Genomic DNA, 19287 nt, shown 5'->3' with positions numbered 1-19287 from the left:
TGTGGTTATAGCAATCAAGATCTATTAAGAGTGCTATTTTTTAAAAAAGATCTATTAAGAGTGCTATTTTTTTGTGGTTATAGCAATCAAGATCTATTAAGAGTGCTATTTTTTAAAAAGTGCTATTTTATTTATTTATTTAACACACAGAGATCACAAGTAGGCAGAGAGGCAGGCAGAGAGAGGAGGGGGAGGCAGGCTTCCTGCTGAGCAGAGAACCCAATGCAGGGGCTCCATCCCAGGACCCTGGGATCATGACTTGAGCCAAAGACAGAGGCTTTAACCCCTGAGCCACCCAGGCACCCAAGAGTGCTATTTTTAATCTGTTTTTGTACTAAAGGTAAATCAGTATCTTTTCTTATCTGTAATTTCACTGATCCTGAACTATTCTCTTTCTTGAATCACTTGAATTAAAGTGGGGGTTGAGGATATGTGTTAAGACCTTTAAGTAGTAGGGATTAAAAAAAAATCACTCTTAACCTTTCTTATTTGTCTTTCTAGGGTGAGCACTGTACCGGTTCCAGAATGTGGGTTCGAGGAAAGGAAGGTTATTCAATGATGGAATCTTCCAGGTACATTGACTTCTTAGACTGAATAATGTCCAAATTTCAGCATTTCCTCCCTTTTTGTTCCTCTCCAAGTTAGTTATTCTTCAGTTTTACCTTTTTAAGAGTCAGGGTTATTAGGGAATAATTTACATAAAATAAAATTTACACCTTTAGAGTGTGTTGTTCAATAAATTTTGTCAGTTGTATACAGTCATGTAATTGCTGCCTTGTTCAAGATGTAAAATCTTTCTACCAAATTCAAAAGTCTCCCCATGCTCTTTGTGGTCAGTCTCCTCATCCATTACCATTTCCTGGCAACATCTAATCTGTTTTCCAAAAAGTCATGTAAATGGAATCTTATAATATCTAGCCTTTTGTGCCTGGCTTCTCATACTTAACATACCGCTCTTGAGACTAATTCAAATTGTTGCATGTGTTGGTAGTTTGCTCTTTTTTCAAAATTTTTTTAAATTGCTGAATATTATTTTACGGTCTGGATGTAGTACAATTTTTTAACTTATTTACCTGTTGCTGAGCATTTGGGTTGTTTCCAGTCTATAGCTATTATGACTAAGATTGTTATGAACATTCATGTACGGGCCTTTGTGTGGAAATATGAAATCATTTCTCTTGCATAAATACCTGGGGGTAATATTGTTGTTAAACAGAAGCAGTGTATGTTTGATTTTATAAGAAACCACTAAGCTATTTTCAAGTGGTTTTGCCATTTCCCCTTCTCACCAGCAATCTGAGAGTCTGAGTTGCTTCGTATGCCGGCCAGTGTTTGGTAATGTCAATCTTTTAAATTTTAGACGTTCTAGTGGGTGCACAATGGCATTTTATCATGTTTTAATTTAGATTTCTCTAAATTCAAATTAGCATCTTTTAATAACTAATTTGTTGTTTATATATATATATATTCTGTGATGAAAGTGTCTATTTAAATAGTTTGATCATATTTTAGTTGGATTTTTATATTTTCTTCTTGAGTTGTAAAGGTTCTTTATGAGTATTCTTGTATCTAGAATGTCTACTATCAGATACAGAATTTTCTAATAGTTTCCCTAGTCTGTGGTTTAAAAAATTTTTCCTTTTCCTTTTTTAAAATGTCTTATTTATTTATTTGAAAGAGAGAGAAAGTGAGCGAGAGAGTGCATGAGCCCATGCAGGGGAAGCAGATGCCCCCACTGAGCAGGGAGCCAGATGTGGGGCCCTGTCCCCAAATCCCTGAGTGGAAGGCAAATGCATAACTGACTGAGCCACCCAGGCATCCCTAAAAATTTTCTTAACATTGTCTTTTTAAAGCAGCTTTATTGAGAAATACTCACATTATCTTTTGAAGAGCAGAAATTTTTCACTTTGATGAAGTCCTAATGTATCAATTTTCTTTCTTTCTTTTTTTTTTTTTTACCTTTTGTGATATTTGTGTCCTATCTAAGAAAACTTTGCCTGACCCAAGGTAACAAGAGTTTCTCCAGTATTTTCTCAGAAGCTTTATAATTTTGTCTCTTTCATTTAGGTCTATGATCCATTTAAAATTAAGGTGTGTGTATGGTTTGAAGTAAGGGCCAGGGTTCATTTTTCTGGTGTACGGATGTCCCAATTGTTCCTGCACCATTGAAAAATGATCCTTTCTTCATCAAATTACTTGTTCAAAATCTGTTGACTATATTTTGGTGGATCTATTTCTGGACTCTAGTCTGTTTCCCTGATCTGTATCACCATCTTTAGGTCGGTACTACTCTGTCTTGATTACTATAGCTTTAGAATAAATCTTCAAGGGGCTCCCGGGTGGCTCAGTCAATTAAGTCTCTGCCTTGAGCTCAAGTCATGATCCCGGGGCCCAGGATTAAGCCTCGCATTGAGCTCTGTGCTCAGCAGAGAGCCTGCTTCTGAGTGTCCCTCTGCTGCTCCCCCTGCTTGTGCGTTCTCTCTCTCTTTCTCAAACAAATAAATGAAATCTTAAAAAAAAGAAAAGAAAAGAAAAGAAAATGAAATCATCAAATCAGAGTGAATCTTCTACCTTTGTTATTCTTTCTCAAAAATGATTTCTAGGTCCTTTGCATTTCCTATAGAATCAGTTTGTTGATTTCTACAACACAACCGAAAAGGTTGTTGAGGTTTTGTTTAGGATTGTGTTGTAGCTATAGATTAATTTAGGGAGAATGACAGCTTCACAGTATCAACCCTTCCCATCCATGAGCATGGCCTCTTTTTTCATTCACTTAGTTTTCCTTAACTTTTTTCAGCATTAAAAATTTTCTTTTTTGGGATGCCTGGGTGGCTCAGTCATTAAGCATCCACCTTCGTCTCAGGCCATGATCTCAGGGTCTCAGGATCCAGTCCTACACTGGGCTCCTTGCTCGGCAGGGAACCTGCTTCTTCCTCTGCCTGCTGTTCTCCCTGCTTGTGCTCGCTCTCTTGTTCTCTCTCTCTCTCTGACAAATAAATAAATAAAATCTTAAAAAAAAAGTTTTTTTCTTTTTCATGTACCACTCTTGCACATATTTGATTACATTTATCTCTAACTATTCCATGCTTTTAAACCATTTTTAAAAACCTTTTTAACATTTTCTATTTCCAATAGTTTGTTGCTAATGCATAGAAAAATGATTTATTTTTTGTACTGACCTTGTATCCTGAAACCTAGCTAAACTCACATATTTATTGTAGTAACAATTTGTACTTTTGATCCCTTAGAATTTTCTATGTAGATGATTATGCTGTTTGTAACTGAAGACATTTTTACTTCTTCCTTTACAATCTATATACTTTTATTTATTTTCTTGTCCTAATGCACAGGCCAGCATCTCCATCACAATAGTGAAAAGAAGTTGTAAGAATGGACATTCTCGTATTGTTCCCAATCTTAGGGGGAAAGCATTTAATCTATTACCATTATGAGTGGTGTTAGCTGGGTTTTTCTTTTGTAGATAAAGTTTGTCAGATTGAGGAAGTTTCCTTCTAAGTTTGCTGAATTTTTTTTTTTGTGATGGATGTATGTTGACTTTTATAAATGCTTTTTTTCATATATTAAAATAACTATATGATTTTACTATGTTAGTCTGTTGTGTTTGTGAATTACTGGCTGATTTTGAGTGTTGAACCAGCCTGAACTTCCTGGAATATATCCAAATGGGTCATTCATATATTATCTTCTTTATATATTCTGATTCAATTTGCTAATATTTTATGATTGTGCTTTTGAGAGATATTAGTCTATAGTTTTCTTTGCCATCTTATCTCTCTTTGATATCTAGAAAGATGCTGGCTTCCTAGAAGGAATTGTGAAATGCCCATGTTTACTTATTAAGAAAATTTTTTGAAGAATAGGTATTATCTCTTAGCATTTGGTAAAACTTACCAGTGAAGCTTTCTGAATCTGTAATCAATTTCTTAAATAGAGATAGGACTATACAAATGATGCATTTTTTAAGCAGGATTTAATGTTTTATTCTGTTGTAGCAACTATCTTTGTGTGAGACATTGTCATAACTGTCTTCTGATTTCCCAGCTGTTATCAGTGATATTTATTTATTCACACCATCTTTATTTATTATATCATCATCATTATCCCATCTTTATTTGTGCCTATTAAATGACCAGAATCAACAGACTACAATAGAACTAATCTGCTTGATAATGAGTGTGGGGCAGGGGAAACTAGGTGCTAGTGGCACAACAGAAAGCATGGTAGACTTTGGGCTACTAAGACTATGTCATAAAAGACAAGGATTTATCTGATGACATTGTGAGACAAATTTGCCTCTTTTAAGTATTGGTTTTAAAAATGGGAGGGAAGGGGCACCTGGGTGGCTCAGTGGGTTAAGCCTCTGCCTTCAACTCAGGTCATGGTCTCAGGGTCCCAGGATCAAGTCCCACGTTGGGCTCTCTGCTCAGCAGGGAGCCTCTTCCCCCACCCCACCCCACCTGTCCCCACCTCCCCGCCTGCCCCCGCCTGCCTCTCTGCCTACTTGTGATCTCTCTCTGTGTTAAATAAATTTTTAAAAAATGGGAGGGGGGCGCCTGGGTGGCTCAGTGGGTGAAGCCGCTGCCTTCGGCTCAGGTCATGATCTCAGGGTCCTGGGATCGAGGCCCGCATCGGGCTCTCTGCTCAGCAGGGAGCCTGCTTCCCTCTCTCTCTCTCTCTGCCTGCCTCTCCATCTACTTGTGATTTCTCTCTGTCAAATAAATAAATAAAATCTTTTTAAAAAAAAAAAAAAAAGGGAGGGAAGAAAAAAGGAGATTTTGAAATAAAAGCCTTCTCAGCAACACTGGAAAAGCCAAAGGGAAAATGACAGGACTTTCCAGCACGATGTTTCCAGAGTTATTTAAAAAAAAAAAAAAATTAATTTTATAAGAAATAAGACTTCATTTTTGTGTTTATTTTAGAGTTATTGGCACATACTAAAGTGTAACAATTTCTTCATTGTTACAAACCTGACCTTCCTGGAATATATCCAAATGGGTTATTCATATATTATCTTCTTTATATATTCTGATAGCTTTATATATTTATATTTTCCAAAACAAAGGAAACTAACCTTCCCCCTTGACTCTTTATAACTTGCTTTTGTTCAAATACTGTAAATAACCTTTGAAAATATTACAGACACATTTGATGGAATAGCACTTTAAATGATTTGAAGGACCTATTTAAAAAGTAACTTACCCTCCAAGCTCCTTTTCCATTTAAAGTGTTTTCTTTGTTCATATTAAACCCTATACTGTTTTCCTAAGGACGGTTTGTTTATAAGTACAGAACAACCTATTTAATCTACTGTGGCTTTATTTATTCACATGCACACTGGCATTTTTTTTTTTAACCACTAAGTGTTTTAAGAATAAAATCGGGTATAGGCTATAATATATTGGTGAAGAGAGATTTAAGCCATCATATACAGGGGAATCGAAGATTTTACATTGGTTTCCATTATCTGGGGCATGACCGTTGTGATTTGAATGTGCTAGGTGAGCACCCTGGCCTTTCAATGTGGAACCTATATGGAGGTTGTCCTGTGGCAACCCGGAATAACACAAATAGTCACCACCACCGGGAGCCACAGGCCTTAGGTTAAAGTTAGTCTCATCCGTGACTGCCAATCCCTGGACTGGTTCACTGGGGGCTGGTGCTTCTCAGAATTCCATGACTAAGCCAGAAGCTGTGTTTGTTATTTACTAACAGGTATTTCTTCGGACTGCTCCACTTACCACATCATCATTCCAGGCCCTGACCTTTGTGAACTTCTCTGGAAAATCAAACATACCTAAGCCGCCCAGGCTTGGGTCTAATGACACCTGACAGTTGCTCTTCGGGAGGTCATGGAACAGGGCTTGGAGGGTGATTTGAATGAGAAGGAAACCTAATGGTCATGGAATCCACATCCTGGGAAAACAAGAATCCAGAGAAGTTAAGGGACTTGATCCAGATCCCCTCTCCTGTGATGCCTTTCTGGACTTTCCAAGGCGGTTTGGAGTGGTGCTTCCTTCCCAGCTGTTTGCAAAACCAGTGTGTGCTTTTCTCCATGACTTTTAACCCTTTGTTAGAATGAATGATCAGCAGCGTCTCTCTCACTAAATGGAGACACTCTTGAGAGTGGGCTGAATTATATTAGTCCCAAGGCCTGGAACATTTAAGTCCTCATGAATGTTTCATTAGTGGGTGAGTCCCTCACGTGCTGTCTACTGAGTACAATAGTTGTGACTTCAGACTCCAGGAGATTAAGGAGAAGTTCTAAAACAGCTAAGTTCCCCTTGGTAGCAGACCAGAGGCAAAAGGCAAAACCACAGTTTAGGGTGAGAAGCACATCTAGGTGGGGAAGATGAGGATTCCAGGCACCCAGGCCAGAAAGAAGGGAGTAGAAGCATTTCAGTTTCCTTACTTGTAGATGCATTCAATTCATTCATTCATTCAATAATTTTATACTACTAGGGGCCAGAAGGTTCTTTAGGCACTGGGAACACAGTAGTGATTTTATATATATATTTATTTATTTATTTATTATTTTTATTTTTTTTATTTATTTACTTGAGAGAGAGACAGTGAGAGAGAGCATGAACGAGGAGAAGGTCAGAGAGAGAAGCAGACTCCCCATGGAGCTGGGAGTCCGATGCGGGACTCGATCCCGGGACTCCAGGATCATGACCTGAGCCGAAGGCAGTCGTCCAACCAACTGAGCCACCCAGGCGTCCCCAGTAGTGATTTTATAGACAAAGTCCCTGCTTATATTCCAAGGGGAGAGAGACATGAAACAAATGACAAATAAAAACCATTATCATGTCCGGTAGTAGTAGGTGCTGAAATGAAAAACAAAGCAGGAGAAAGAAATGGTCACTGATAAGAAAGGGGAGGCGTCTCTGTGTAAGACCTGAACAAAGTGAGGGAGCGATTCCATGTGAATTTCGGGGAAAGAACATTTCAGAGAGAACAAGTACAAAGGCCCTGGCTTAGGCTTGGTGTGTTTGAGAAACGAAGAAGTCAGAGGATTAGAGCATTGTGAGGGAGAAGAAAGTAGATGAAGAAAATTATTCTGCACTACTGAAATAATGTCCTTTCTGGAACCCATCTTATAATTGATGATTTTTTTTTAAGATTTTATTTATTTGTTAGAAAGAGAGAGAGTGAGCACACCAGCTGGTGGAGCAGCAGAGGGAGAGGAAGAAGCAGGCTCCCTGCTGAGCAGGGACCCCCCCCCCACCCCCAACGTGGAACTCGATCCCAGGACCCCAAGACCATGACCCGAGCTGAAGGCAGATGCTTAACCGACTGAGCCACCCAGGTGTCCCATAATAGATGATCTTCTGACTATATAGACCAGTTGCAATAAAGAGAATCCCTACCATGAGGAAGGCAGACTTTCTCTCTGGAGCAGGATATCCATGGCAGCCATCACCCTTAGGATAGGGTTCTCACCTGAGGTCAAGAGGACCCTCAGGATTCACAGTCAGCCTTCAGATTGTCCATTGATCACCTGAATCTGTGCTTCCAGAACCTTTTTCTGCAGAGAGAGTCTTGGGTGGAGCCTGTATGCAAATAGGCATGCAAAAGAATGAAATGGGTCAGGTATGACAACATGGCCACCCTTGGCTTATTAGACACACCAGAATGTATTTCACTTTCTTGGAGAAATAAGGTCTCTCTGATTGGTCTTGAAATATCCAGTCTTTTGGATCTTTTATTTCCCTGCTTTGGGTAGAGACTTGGGTCTCAAGAAGTAGTTCTTCACCATAAGAGAGACAGCAGTGCAAAGGTGATGACAGATGACAAATAATGTTTAGTGTTGGGAAGCCAACAAGGGATGGTGAGGACTGTGGTAAACAGGAAGGCTATGGTGAATGAGCCTTTAATAGGGGCAGCCACAACCCCGCTTCTGCTGATCACCGCCTTGAGGGAATGGATTTCCCTCAAATCTGGATCACTTTGGGGGTGAAATCTCCAGAATTTTAATTTGATTCATTTAAAAAAAGAATCTTGGCTTACCAATCCTAACAGTCTGAAGGATCAAATATGACCCATTCTTGTCCATAGACTTTACTCGAATTTCTGAGATATCTCTGACCTTATGCTTAAAGCTATTATCCTAGAATATGATTCCCCTCAACTTCTGTGCATAGAAAGATGAAGGGCATGGCCATCTCCCAAGCTCCTGGGTCCTAGAAGTCTAGGGGAAAGCCATCTTCCTGGCTTTTCCCTCTTGAAGTCCCTGACCCAGAACACTGAAGCCAGCCAGGACACCAGGAAATGTCCTCCCGTTATGGGGCTCGAGCAAGCAGGACATTGTAAAAGGGAATTGGTACTGAGAAGCACCAGAAGAGAAGTAAGAGATGTTCATCACATAGATGACGGCTCTCCTTCTCAATTCTCTTCCCATTCCCTACCATGGATTCCTCCCCATCCAACTCACCACACCCCACAAGAGCATCTTTGATTACAAGTTATAGCAACCCAAATCACACAAGGTAGGGCAAAATTAACTCATTAGCTTCGGTATCTGAGAAGGCCAAGGGTGGGGCTGCCCCAGGCATATTGGAGTCAAGTACTCAGGAATCGCTTCCTCTCCCTCAAACCTGAGCCCTGCTTTCCTCTCTGCTGCTTCCATTCTTTGATGGGCTTCCATGCGGCAGAAAAGTTGGCTTCCATGGTCATTACTCCCCATCATCTCAGAAGGGAGGGATCATTCCTCTTGCAGCACTTATATCAAATCCTAAGAAAATAACCTGCTTAGGCTGTGATTCTGGCAAGAAACCCCATGTCCAGGGGAATTAGTTACTTCTGTTGGCTAACCTGTGTCCTCTGCTCTCTAGAGGCGTGGGTTCCAGAACTGCAGGGGTTCGTGAGGGTGGGGGATGTGTGGTGGTGGTTGTGGTGGTGACGGCGACCTGGCCAAGTTTAAAAGGAAGAGATGGTGGCAGTGATCATCCTGTAGCTCCCCCACTCCTAAGACAAGAACTAAAAAAACTCTCTGCAGCTCAGCAAAAGCTCAGTGTAGAGCGTTTGCCAACTCCTGTACCAGAACATCTGCATTGCACACCAAGGACAGCCAGTCTGAGGTTGGCACGCCGAGATGTTCGAGCCTCAGCAATTATCCAATGGGGACAACAGAAGGAACTCTCCAGCTTTGTGAAGATCACCCTCCCTTCCCTCTTCAAGTAGAATGATGGTTCCCCACTGCAGCCAGGCATCTGCCCCACTGAACAGAACAGAGATGAGATAGAGATTTACAGAGCTACAGATAACGAGGTATAGTGATCATATTCTATTGTCACCACGGCCCTATAAGGTAAGTTCCAGTATTTTTTTTAAGATTTTATTTTTTTTGACAGAGACACAGCGAGAGAGGGAACACAAGCGGGGGAGTGGGAGAAGGAGAAGCAGGTCCCCCGCAGAGCAGGGAGCCCAATGTGATGGTGACAACTCGATCCCAGACCCTGGGATCATGACTTGAGCTGAAAGCAGATGCTTAATGACTGAACCACCCAGGTGCCCCATAAGTGCCAGTATTATCTCCATAAAATGCTGACTGATTTGCCTAAGTTCACTCATGTAGCAAGTGGTGGCAGAGTGAGGACCCATGCCTGGGCAGTGCAGCTTGAAAGCCACCTGCTAAAGCACTGTCCACCCAGCCACTGGCTCATCCAGTGGCCACATGGAATGGTTACCACATGCTGGGGACTGTTCAAGGTGCTGAGCCATAGCTGGGAACAGTGCAAATCTAAATACTTGTCCTCATGAAACTCACATTCTAGTGCAGGAGAAAGACAGGAAACCAGACCAGTAAATAAGATATAAGCTAGGTTAGATAGTGATCAGCATTAAGGAGAAAACTGGAACAGCGAAGAGAGAGAAAGGTGTGTGGAGGCAGCAGGTCGATTCTGAATAGGGTGGGCAGGCAAGGTCTCACTAAGGTGGCCCTGAATAGAGGTCTGAGGAAGTGAGGGAGCAAACCATGCGGCTGTCTGAAGGAAGAGCGTGCTGGGTCAGGGAGGCAGCACAGAAGGCTTCGAGGAAAGAGCAAGGGCAGTCTGTCTTGGGAACGGCAAGGAGTCCACTGCGTCTTAAGCAGCGATTAAGGAACAGAGCAGGAGGGGACGAGATCAGGGAGGTAAATGGAACCAGATCTTGTAGGATGTTGTGAGTGGCTCCTCGGATTTTGTTATTCACTCTGGGGTGATGTAGCCATTTGGATTGGAGCAGAGGACGGACGTGCCATGGCTTGGTTTAAACAGGATGATTCTCACTACTCTGTCAGGAAGACTGACAAGGGAGGGACAAGGGTACCAGCAAGAGGCTGTAGCCGCCAGCTGGGCTGAGACTGGTGAGCCAGGCTTGGGCCAGTGTATGCTGAAAATGTGGCAAGGGCTTCAGTTCTGGGTTCATTGGGACATCAGAGCTGAAGGACTGGCCAACACGTGGGATGTGGGCTGTGGGGAAAGAGCAGTCAAGGATCACTTGAAGGCTTTTAGCCAGAGCAACTGAAGTCTAAAAATGACATTTCTCAGAGATGGGGGGACATGAAGGAGGAATTGCTTTTGTTTTTGTCTTAAAGGGGGGAGGGTTGTTTTAAGAAATCATCAGGTCTCAGTTTGGGACACGTTAGACTGGGGATGTCTATTAGATACCTGGAAGGCAATGCTGAGTGGCCGGTCTGGGAGCTCAGGAGAGAGAGCCATCGGGACTGGGGTCCTAAGCTCTACAAACTATACTCTGCTCCCTTCAAGTCATTGAAGACACTGATCCATATGTAGCTTTGGAAAATGATAACTGTATCAGAAATACTGGAAAAGGGGGCATCTAGGTGGCTCAGTCGGTGAGGCTTCTGCCTTTGGCTCAGGTCATAATCCCCGAGTCCTGAGATGGAGCCCCACATCCGACTCCCTGCTCAGCAGGGAGCCTATTTCTCTCTCTCCTGCTCCCCCTGCTTGTGCTGTCAAATAAATAAAATCTTAAAAAAAAAAAATACCGGAAAAGCATTAGGAAATCCAAATTTAAAAGTTCGCCCATATCCTGCCACCCTAAAAACAGCTGCTTTCATTTCTCCACATTTCCTTCTGCTTTTGCCCACAGGCCTACATAATCGTAGGAAGTTGTAAGCATAGCATAGATACAATTTCATATTCTACTTTTTCTCACTTAAACATGATCCCATAAATATTTTCCTAAGAGGCTTCCCTATGTGTTTATCGGGGATTAGAAAGGCCAACAAAATGCTGGACGTGGCTGGAGACATTTCAGAAACAAAAGTCAAAATCTTACTTTGCTACACAGTTTGGGGCCCCTATACCTGGCATTGTGCTCACTGTAATTTTTGTGGACGATGACTGTCTGTGGAGGTATACTTTGAGCCGGGACCTAAATGATGAGAGCTGGCCACACACCCAATCTGGGGAAGGGCATGCCAGGAAGAGGGAACAGTGTGTGCAAAAGAGGGAATAAGGCAGGTTAGGAGGCAACAGGAAAGCCCATTAAGGAGGGTTGCTGGCAGATTCATTTCAACTGACAATTAAGTAGAAATTTATCTTTGTAAAATGTACATCCTTCGTGTGGGATTCTCTAGAAAGGAATAGAAGCCATATGGTATAATTTAGAATACAGTGAACCCTAGTAGATGACTAGTAGTTCTTAAAGATTCCGGGGGGCCACAGTCTATACACAAACTCTACATGGAATCTGATTTGTTCATTCATTCATCCCAACCCCTGAGCCAGGACTGGATTCATTTTTTATAGAAAAGGCCGAGGGTCCAAAGACAGTTAAAATGACTTGGGCAGAATCATTCAGCTACTATATAGGGAGTTTTAACTAGGGTTGAATTAGCTCTGCCCTCCACGTGGAAGTCTCTAAAAAAACAAAACATGATTCCATGCACATGATTCTATCGTCGACAAAGCCCTTCGTTAGCTGAGACATGCCCCCTCAGTTCTTGGCTCACCTGCCTACCATTTGCTTAGTTATTTACTCAAAAGCTGGAAAATTGTTGAGAAAATTTCTCCCTGACTCCCGGCCCCGGAAGGCAGGAAGCTGGTTTACGTTCCCTCCTAGGGCCAGCAGGGGGGGCACCAGGCACAGTTTGTGAGCCGCGCCTCCCCCAACGGCTCCTCCCCCTTCCTCGCCCAACTTCCCCACAGCCCCAGCTACAACTCAAAGTGGCCATTGACCTTTCAAGCTTTTGAGCGCTGATGCAATAGAATAGTATTTCAAAGAAAAATGGTTATCGAAAATTTGGATCCGGTTTTCCCTTGAGTGTTAATGGTTTTCAAAAAGTAGGTCATATTTAAAGTAGGTCACATTTTGAGAAGGGCATGCCGGCCAGGAGCGGAGTTCCAACTGAGGCCGGGTGGCCTCCCAGCGGGTGGGAGGAGGTGAGGGTCTCCGCGCAGGGAAGTGACGGGATCTTCTTTCCGAATTCCCAGCCCCTGGGCGCCAGGGCGGCGGGAAATCACCGAGGCAAGAGGTCTCGGGACGGCAGGCACCGAGGCGAGCCGCCCAGCACCCCCGGGGCGCGCAGGTAAGGGCGCCCCCCTCAGCAGCCAGTGCAGGTGAGCGGCGCGGCCAGCCGGAAGGAGACCTTGGAGCGGCGCGGAGAAGCAGGAGCAGGGGAGGGGGAGGAGCCCGGCGGGGCTGGTGCGGGAGCCGGCGAGTGGCAGCGCCTGGGGGAGGAGACTGAGAGCCGCTAGAGCTGCTTAAGGAGGCGCCGCTTTCCACCCGCTCGCCGCCTTCTAGGACCTGGGCAAGGGTGCCGCCTCCGGGCCGCTCCCCCGCGAGCACGAGCGCCTAGAAAGGGGCCTCTCCAACTCCACGACTGTGCTGTAAAGCGAGAGGGGCCGTTGTCAGGGACCACCCACCCCGCGCTCACAAAATGTGCAGCCGGGAGGGGCGCGTCGAGAAGGCGCGGAGAGGGTGGGAGAGGCAGAGCCCCGCGGGGGCGGTGGAGGTCTGGGTCCTCAGACCCCAGCGCACAGCAGGCACGGCGGGGGATAGGGGTGCAGGCTCCGGACGCCGAAGTGGGGACGGCGGTGGCAGGGACGCTCCTCCTGTGCGCCTGCGAGCACTGGAAGCTGTGCAGTGAAGGCGGACGGACTCCCAGGCGGCCAGGCCGCCTGGCCCCGCACCGACCGCTCTGAGCCCGCCTTCCCTGCAGCTTGCGCATTAGCGCCGGCGCCTCTTTAAAGCCGAAGCGGGGGCCGCGGTCACGTGAGGTGGATTCCTGGAAAGTTCCTGGAAAGCGGCCTCCGCAGCCGCCGGGCGGGGCGCAAGAAGAGCGCGGACCCCGCAGGGAGGAGGGGAGCAAGGGAGGCGCGCGGGGGCTGGGAAGTCGCGCGCACACCCGTTCCGAGGACAGACGTTTAACTCTTGCCAAGTCTTGCCGCCTCCACCGCGGCTCGCGGGCCTTGGGTTTCCCCTGAAGCATGAGCCTCCGCGCCCGCCGCTACCGGCGCTGCGCGGGCCGCGGACAGTGCGCCCCGGAGCCCCGCACGCACCGCCTCAGGATCCCCTGCGCCAGCAGCCGGGGTGCTGGAGGAGTTCGGCCAGGGGCTGGCGGCAGGTACTGGTCCGGGGAGCCCGAAGGCTCTTCCCCAAGGAGGGTCGCCGGGGAGGGCACCGGGGCGCGGCCGCGAGCGCCGGGCGGCCTGGGCTTCCGCAGTTGCAAACCGCCGGGGACGCAGTCGGAGCCGCGGCTCTGTCTCGCGGCCGGGCGCTACTGCCTGCGTTCTTAGGCTCCTTCTAGGCGTCGGGAAGTCTCCGGAGTTTCCTCCCCTGCTCCAAACTGCCATCCAAATTAATAATCCTCCTAATAACCTGATCTGCCGCTCCTCCCCGCCCGCCTGCCTCCCGCCCTAGCTCCTTCCTCCTCCCTCTCTTCTTCCCACCCCCTTGGTCGCCGCCGGAGGGAAAGCCAGCAGCTGCCCAGGGTGGGGGATTTCGGAGCTCGGGGGATCCAGGCGATGAACCCAGGCGCTTTTGTTTGCTCTCTGCGCAGAGAACTCTTGGCTGCCGCAGAGCGCATCCCCAGGCATCTCGCTCCCAAATTAAAAGTCAACAGGGGAAACTCGGGCAGACACCCCTCCTCTCCCGGGCCCCTCCCGGGTCCCCCGCCCCATGTCCGCTCGGGAGGCTGCCTGGTGTGGAGGCGGCGGCCGAGGCCGAGGTAAGGGCTCGGCGATCGTGGTCTTACACGCCCAGCGGCGCTCCCTGCCGCCTGTTCTGCCCCCGCCGGGGTTTCTGTTCCGAGCCCCCGCGAGGGCTGAGCGCTTGGGTCGATTCCTCGACAGCGCCCGCGGCGGCGGCAGCTATAGCAGCCGCCGCCTCCCGGCCCAGAGAGCGGCCGCCACTGCGCGCGGCGGCGCCCCCCACCTCCGCCCCACGCGGGCGCTGGTAAGCTGGTGGAGGGGCAGCGAGGCAGCCTCCGGGCGGGGGTGCGGCAGCTTCCGCACCTTGGCGCCGAGGGTTGGCGGCTCAGGGTGCTTCGTCCCGGAGCCCCTGGGCTGTACAGAGTGTGAGATACAGGAGTGCAAATTTGGGGATGTCTCCTGTTCTTTTCCTTTACAGTTTTTCTGCTTGTCCTTGACTAGGGCGTATTTACTACCTTACCCACAGGTGACTCTGCTCTGCTGGTCTGCGATTTCGGCCAGTATCCCTGGGCTGGAAGACACCCTGTTCCCCACCCTCATCCTGTCCCTCCCTACCCTCCCTCCCTCCGCAACTCCTGCGTCTTGGATCCCTGCTCTCTGTCCTTTCTCTACAGCTGGGCCGGGGCAGTCCCTGGATGCTTGGGGTTAAATGGTGCAGGAGCATAGAGGCGGAGGAGTCCCCGGGATTTTCCACGTCTCTTATTTCCCCACCCACACCCCAGCCGCAGGGGTCCAATTTGGACTGACCCAACCCCATACTTTCTTTTTGCAGGCAAACCCTGGGTGACCGCGCCTGCGGGGGACTTTGCCATCCGTCCACTGGAACCTGGGGAGGAAGAACCCCAAGCACCCCATCCTCTCCCCCTACACCATTTCGGATACCCCGCAGACACTGACTTCCAAGAAGGACGCCTGCCCCCTCTGACCCCATCACGGGTGGCCACCTGTCTTTGCCGCGCTGATCCCTCTCCCATGACCCTGCGGTGCCTCGAGCCCTCCGGGAATGGCGCGGAAGGGACGCAGAGCCAGTGGGGGACCGCGGGATCCGCGGAGGAGCCGTCCCCCGAAGCAGCGCGTTTGGCGAAGGCCCTACGGGAGCTCAGTCAAACAGGTAGGGAGCTGATCAGCCTCCACGCGTGTGAGAGGGGTGCTTCCCCAAAGACGCGGTTGCAGGCTTTGCCGGCGGGAAGCGCGGCTTGGAAGCGGGGCCGCGATGGGGGCAAAGAATGGGATGGAACTAGGGCTCCTCGGTTCCCGTTCCCGCTTCGGGTCAGGGGATCCGCGGAGAGGATGCACGCAACGCCCCTGGGTCCTGGGGAATGCGAAAGAAAAGTGGTTCTCGAGGGACTCGGAGGCCTAGGGGAGGGCAGACCTCGAGAAGGGCTTCTTGGAAATAGCCTCATAGGGCTCTGGAACCTTTGTTGTCGCGACCGCTCCGGGGTCGGTGCACGGGCTTGAACCCAGGCGGGAGAAAGTGCCAGGCGCCTCCCTTTCCGCGGGGAGCAAGGGCGGCGAGTGGGCGCTGCGCTGCCCGCCGCTCCAGCTGCATCCGGCTCCCGAGCCGAGCAGCCGCGGCTGCTCGGGATCTTGGCGGCCAAGTTCCAAGGACCGACAGATTGCCGTGCCGGCGGCTGCGGTAGAACTGGGAGGAAAGCGGCCGGCGGAGCCACTGCGCAGAGCGCGGCCTTCAGCGGCCGCTCGCCCAAACAGTTGCTGGTTTCAAGGGCTCGCTCGGGTCTGAAAGAAAAAAAATCTGGGAAACCACGCAAGCTTTCAAAATCTGGATCCTCAGAGCTTCCGTTTGGGGCAAAGTTGAAGTTTTGGTGGCCCTGGGAATAGGGAAAAGTCACCTGCAGTTCCGGTCTTTGAGTGCGACCACCGGCTTTCCCACCGCGAGGGGCCGGGGGATTGCAAGTATCTGAGCAGTTTTCTGGGGGCGGCGGTGGGGAGCACACTGTCAGAATTCGTATGCAGAGTGTCTCGAAGTCCCTGTTGAAAGCGGGGTGGACCCTGGGGTGGCGCAGGCAGATCAAATCGAGAATGCTGGGGAGACCGACGGTTGTGATTTGGATCAGGGCAAAGTCCGAGAAAGAGCTGCAGATTGTAAACTTGAAGTACTAATTATCAGTTGGGGTTTCCCTCATTTCTCAATGCCTGGTAAGGCAGTTTTAATCAAAGCAACAAGCAGAAGCTGTCGGACGGGGTCTGCACTTTGAAAAGACGTAAATAGCCGTGCTTTCCAGAGGCTTTGGACGGAGATGCAGCCCAGAACAGATACGGGGAGAGGGGGCGGTGGACACCAACTTTCCAAAAAGTTCTTTCAGTTTTTACCCTGTCGGAATTACTGGAATCGGGCCTTCCACTTTTGTAAGGGCATGACTTTTATTTCTAACTTCTGATTTATTTCGAAGTTACTTTGATTTCACTTGGATAGTGCTAGAAGCATCCTGCTTTGTCATCATTGCAAATGTTTTGTTTCGTGAGGAGAAAAATGTTTAGAGAATGTAAGGAACAGCTACAGAAAGCTAACTTGTTAAAACCGAAAATGGACTCTCAGTGTGGGTTCATGAGGTAAAATGGACCCGCCTTCTCATTAAATTTCTCCCCCAAATGTTAGTCTCTGGGAAACTTTCCCTCATCCATTTCTACTTAGAGCTAGAGAAACTGTTGCCGAGTATTGACCCTATTTTTAAAAAAATTCCTTGTAATAACTATTTCACCCTCTCTCCTTTTTCTTTTCGAACAAAAACCCCAGGTTGGTACTGGGGAAGTATGACTGTTAATGAAGCCAAAGAGAAATTAAAAGAGGCACCCGAAGGAACTTTCTTGATTAGAGATAGCTCGCATTCAGACTACCTACTAACAATATCTGTTAAGACATCAGCTGGACCAACTAATCTGCGAATTGAATACCAAGATGGGAAATTCAGATTGGACTCTATCATATGTGTCAAGTCCAAGCTTAAACAATTTGACAGTGTGGTTCATCTGATCGACTACTATGTTCAGATGTGCAAGGATAAGCGGACGGGCCCGGAAGCCCCCCGGAACGGCACCGTCCACCTTTACCTGACCAAACCTCTCTACACAGCCGTGCGACCGCTCCAACATCTCTGTAGACTCACCATTAACAAATGTACCGGTACCATCTGGGGACTGCCTTTACCAACGAGACTAAAAGATTACTTGGAAGAGTATAAATTCCAGGTGTAAGTGTTTCTGTCTTTCTAACCTTGCCTCGTCTAGAGTCTCTCCGAATGCAGCTATGTCAAAGAGAACCAAAACTTGAGTGAGTGCTCTGGATAACTCCTTGGGATTCTCCAAACAGCTGAAGTCCATCTAATTTACATGGGTGCCGAGGTAGCTAGGTATTTAAAGTTCCCCCAGAGATTTTCACGGGAGTGATGCTGACCTTCCTAAAGGCTGACCAAGACCCACCCGTTAATCCTTTTCCATTAGAATCTAGTGTCCCGAGTAAAGGCTGAAAGGAACGTTTTCTCAGAAAACCTCACCTTTCTGAGGTTCCTCTCTAGTAGGTCAAAGTTCCACGCCCCAGTAGCAAGGAGAGAAGGGGATGCAGGAGCACGGAAGCAGTGGAAGGAACCCCAGCTGACACAGGCTTAGCTTCAATTTTAGATGCACGGTGGTCAGAGTCTCCGCTAGGCCGTTTTCTCTTTTTGCATTCTTGATGTACCTAGGAGTTTTGTTAAACAGATATGCTTGTTGAGTATTTATCCTTCATTTTATGCAATTAACCGAATCAACCAAAAAAATGACCATGAAATCCTGTATTTGACTTCTTACTACATGTATGAACTCTCTCATGTGAATGAGTACTGTAGTATAATCTGTTTTAAGGGAGCCTTATCTCAGAACTATTTCAAACTGGTGCACTTGGAAAAGACTTGATCTTTTCCTTTAAGGCTAAAGACAAGAATGTCGTGCTCTACAGGTGCAACTCAATCCCTGAAAACAAAACTATGTAGATACGGACATTTGATCCTTTCAAGTAGCTGTGTCCTCCACCTGTTGCCATTGACTTTTTGGAAATGGCTGTAGAAATTTTCCAGTTGTCCTTGAATTGTCTAACCATGGACATCAGCGGTTGTCTCCCTTCTACAATGTAGAATATTTTGACTTAATTCTCTTCCAGATATAGGGGGATACCTGCCTGTTTTTTTCAAAGTGTTTATTTACTGCTGTTACTATTTGATTAGAGTGTATTAAATAAAAAGAAAAACCTTGCCTTTTACAAGTTGCACTTATTGCTTTGAATTGTAGAGAACGGACACCGTTCATGGTAATAGGCAGTTGCCAAGAAAACCTAGGTCATGTGAAATCAACCAAATATTTAGCAAGGTGTAGAACATGATTTACCTTTCTCCAGAGTTACGGGCCGCATTTTGCATTTTGGAAAGGACGGTTTAGAAAGTACGAGAATTGTCCAGTGCCCTGGTCTTTTACACATTGAATAGGGATCACACTAATGCCCCGGGTGCTTCCAAATACATGGTTTAGAAACCTACAAAAATTGTGACACATCCTAGTATTTTATGGGTTGAGTAGGCCTAATACAAAATAAAAGTTAGAATTTTATGGCTATTTTTTTTTTTGTCACACAGTCTCATGACTGTTGCAGATGAAGCTCTTTCTAGAAAGTATTCATTTTGCCACGTTTGAAAAAAAAATGCCCTGCGTAGTTACATACTCTGGTGTGTCATTGGGAAAGTGAACGTTTGCAGATCATGTGTGTGCCCCAAAGTGAATTAGAAAATTCGGGTGTAAATTATCATAAAATCTGCTTATCCCCAAATCATGAAAATATTAATATTTTCATGAAGTTTTTGAAAAATGGTTTTGTGCCTTCAAGGAAAACATATGCATGCAAACTATGCATGTCCAAACAGCAGAGCCAAACACAAAAGGTTGCTAGGTGTGCCTTTGGAAGAACTTATTTGTAGCCAAAAATTTAAAGAAGAGGGCTCTTTCTGGGGTCTGGTCGATGATGGGGACCTTTTCATTAGGGTCTTCAGATTCTGTGCCTAATTTGCCTCTTTGTCAGTATGGGGTGTCTGACTTTTCTGGCAAAACCTCTCCACAGGATTGGTGC

General features: G+C 46.9%; 1 protein-coding gene and 1 long non-coding RNA gene across 5 annotated transcripts in view; both read left to right on the top strand.

The window, feature by feature from the left end:
- LOC132020514 (uncharacterized) overlaps nucleotides 1–6143 on the top strand; it is a 15267-nt gene extending 9124 nt beyond the window's left edge. Inside the window, exons 2-3 of the long non-coding RNA XR_009405005.1 lie at nucleotides 502–572; nucleotides 5734–6143. This is a non-coding gene — a long non-coding RNA (uncharacterized LOC132020514). The remainder of the gene's footprint in view (nucleotides 1–501; nucleotides 573–5733) is intronic.
- Nucleotides 6144–12419: 6276 nt separating this feature from the next.
- On the top strand, nucleotides 12420–18422 carry SOCS2 (suppressor of cytokine signaling 2). Of its 4 annotated transcripts, none has more exons than XM_059402353.1 (3): nucleotides 12420–12553; nucleotides 14950–15288; nucleotides 16933–18422. In XM_059402353.1, the coding sequence occupies exons 2-3, from the start codon at nucleotides 15150–15152 to the stop codon at nucleotides 17388–17390; spliced, it is 597 nt and encodes a 198-aa protein (XP_059258336.1). In that variant the 5' UTR covers nucleotides 12420–12553; nucleotides 14950–15149; the 3' UTR covers nucleotides 17391–18422. The 4 variants fall into 4 exon arrangements, with proteins under 4 accessions (XP_059258336.1, XP_059258335.1, XP_059258337.1 ...); XM_059402352.1 differs by having other exon boundaries at nucleotides 12440–12584; XM_059402354.1 differs by lacking the exon at nucleotides 12420–12553 and adding an exon at nucleotides 13478–13591.
- Nucleotides 18423–19287: the final 865 nt, after the last annotated feature.

Source organism: Mustela nigripes, chromosome 6, assembly GCF_022355385.1.
Source record: "Mustela nigripes isolate SB6536 chromosome 6, MUSNIG.SB6536, whole genome shotgun sequence".
Classification (NCBI taxonomy): Eukaryota; Metazoa; Chordata; class Mammalia; order Carnivora; family Mustelidae; genus Mustela; species Mustela nigripes.
Note: the sequence above shows the minus strand (reverse complement) of the source record. Positions and strands in the feature narration are given on the sequence as shown.

What these genes read in the sequence shown, in the direction of transcription:
- SOCS2 (XM_059402351.1), top strand. Translation starts at nt 14,146, where the DNA reads ATGTCCGCTCGGGAGGCTGCCTGGTGTGGAGGCGGCGGCCGAGGCCGA. An exon ending in AGGCGGCGGCCGAGGCCGAG is followed by an intron (nt 14,195 to 14,949) that starts GTAAGGGCTCGG and finishes TTCTTTTTGCAG; the next exon opens with GCAAACCCTGGGTGACCGCG. An exon ending in ACGGGAGCTCAGTCAAACAG is followed by an intron (nt 15,289 to 16,932) that starts GTAGGGAGCTGA and finishes CAAAAACCCCAG; the next exon opens with GTTGGTACTGGGGAAGTATG.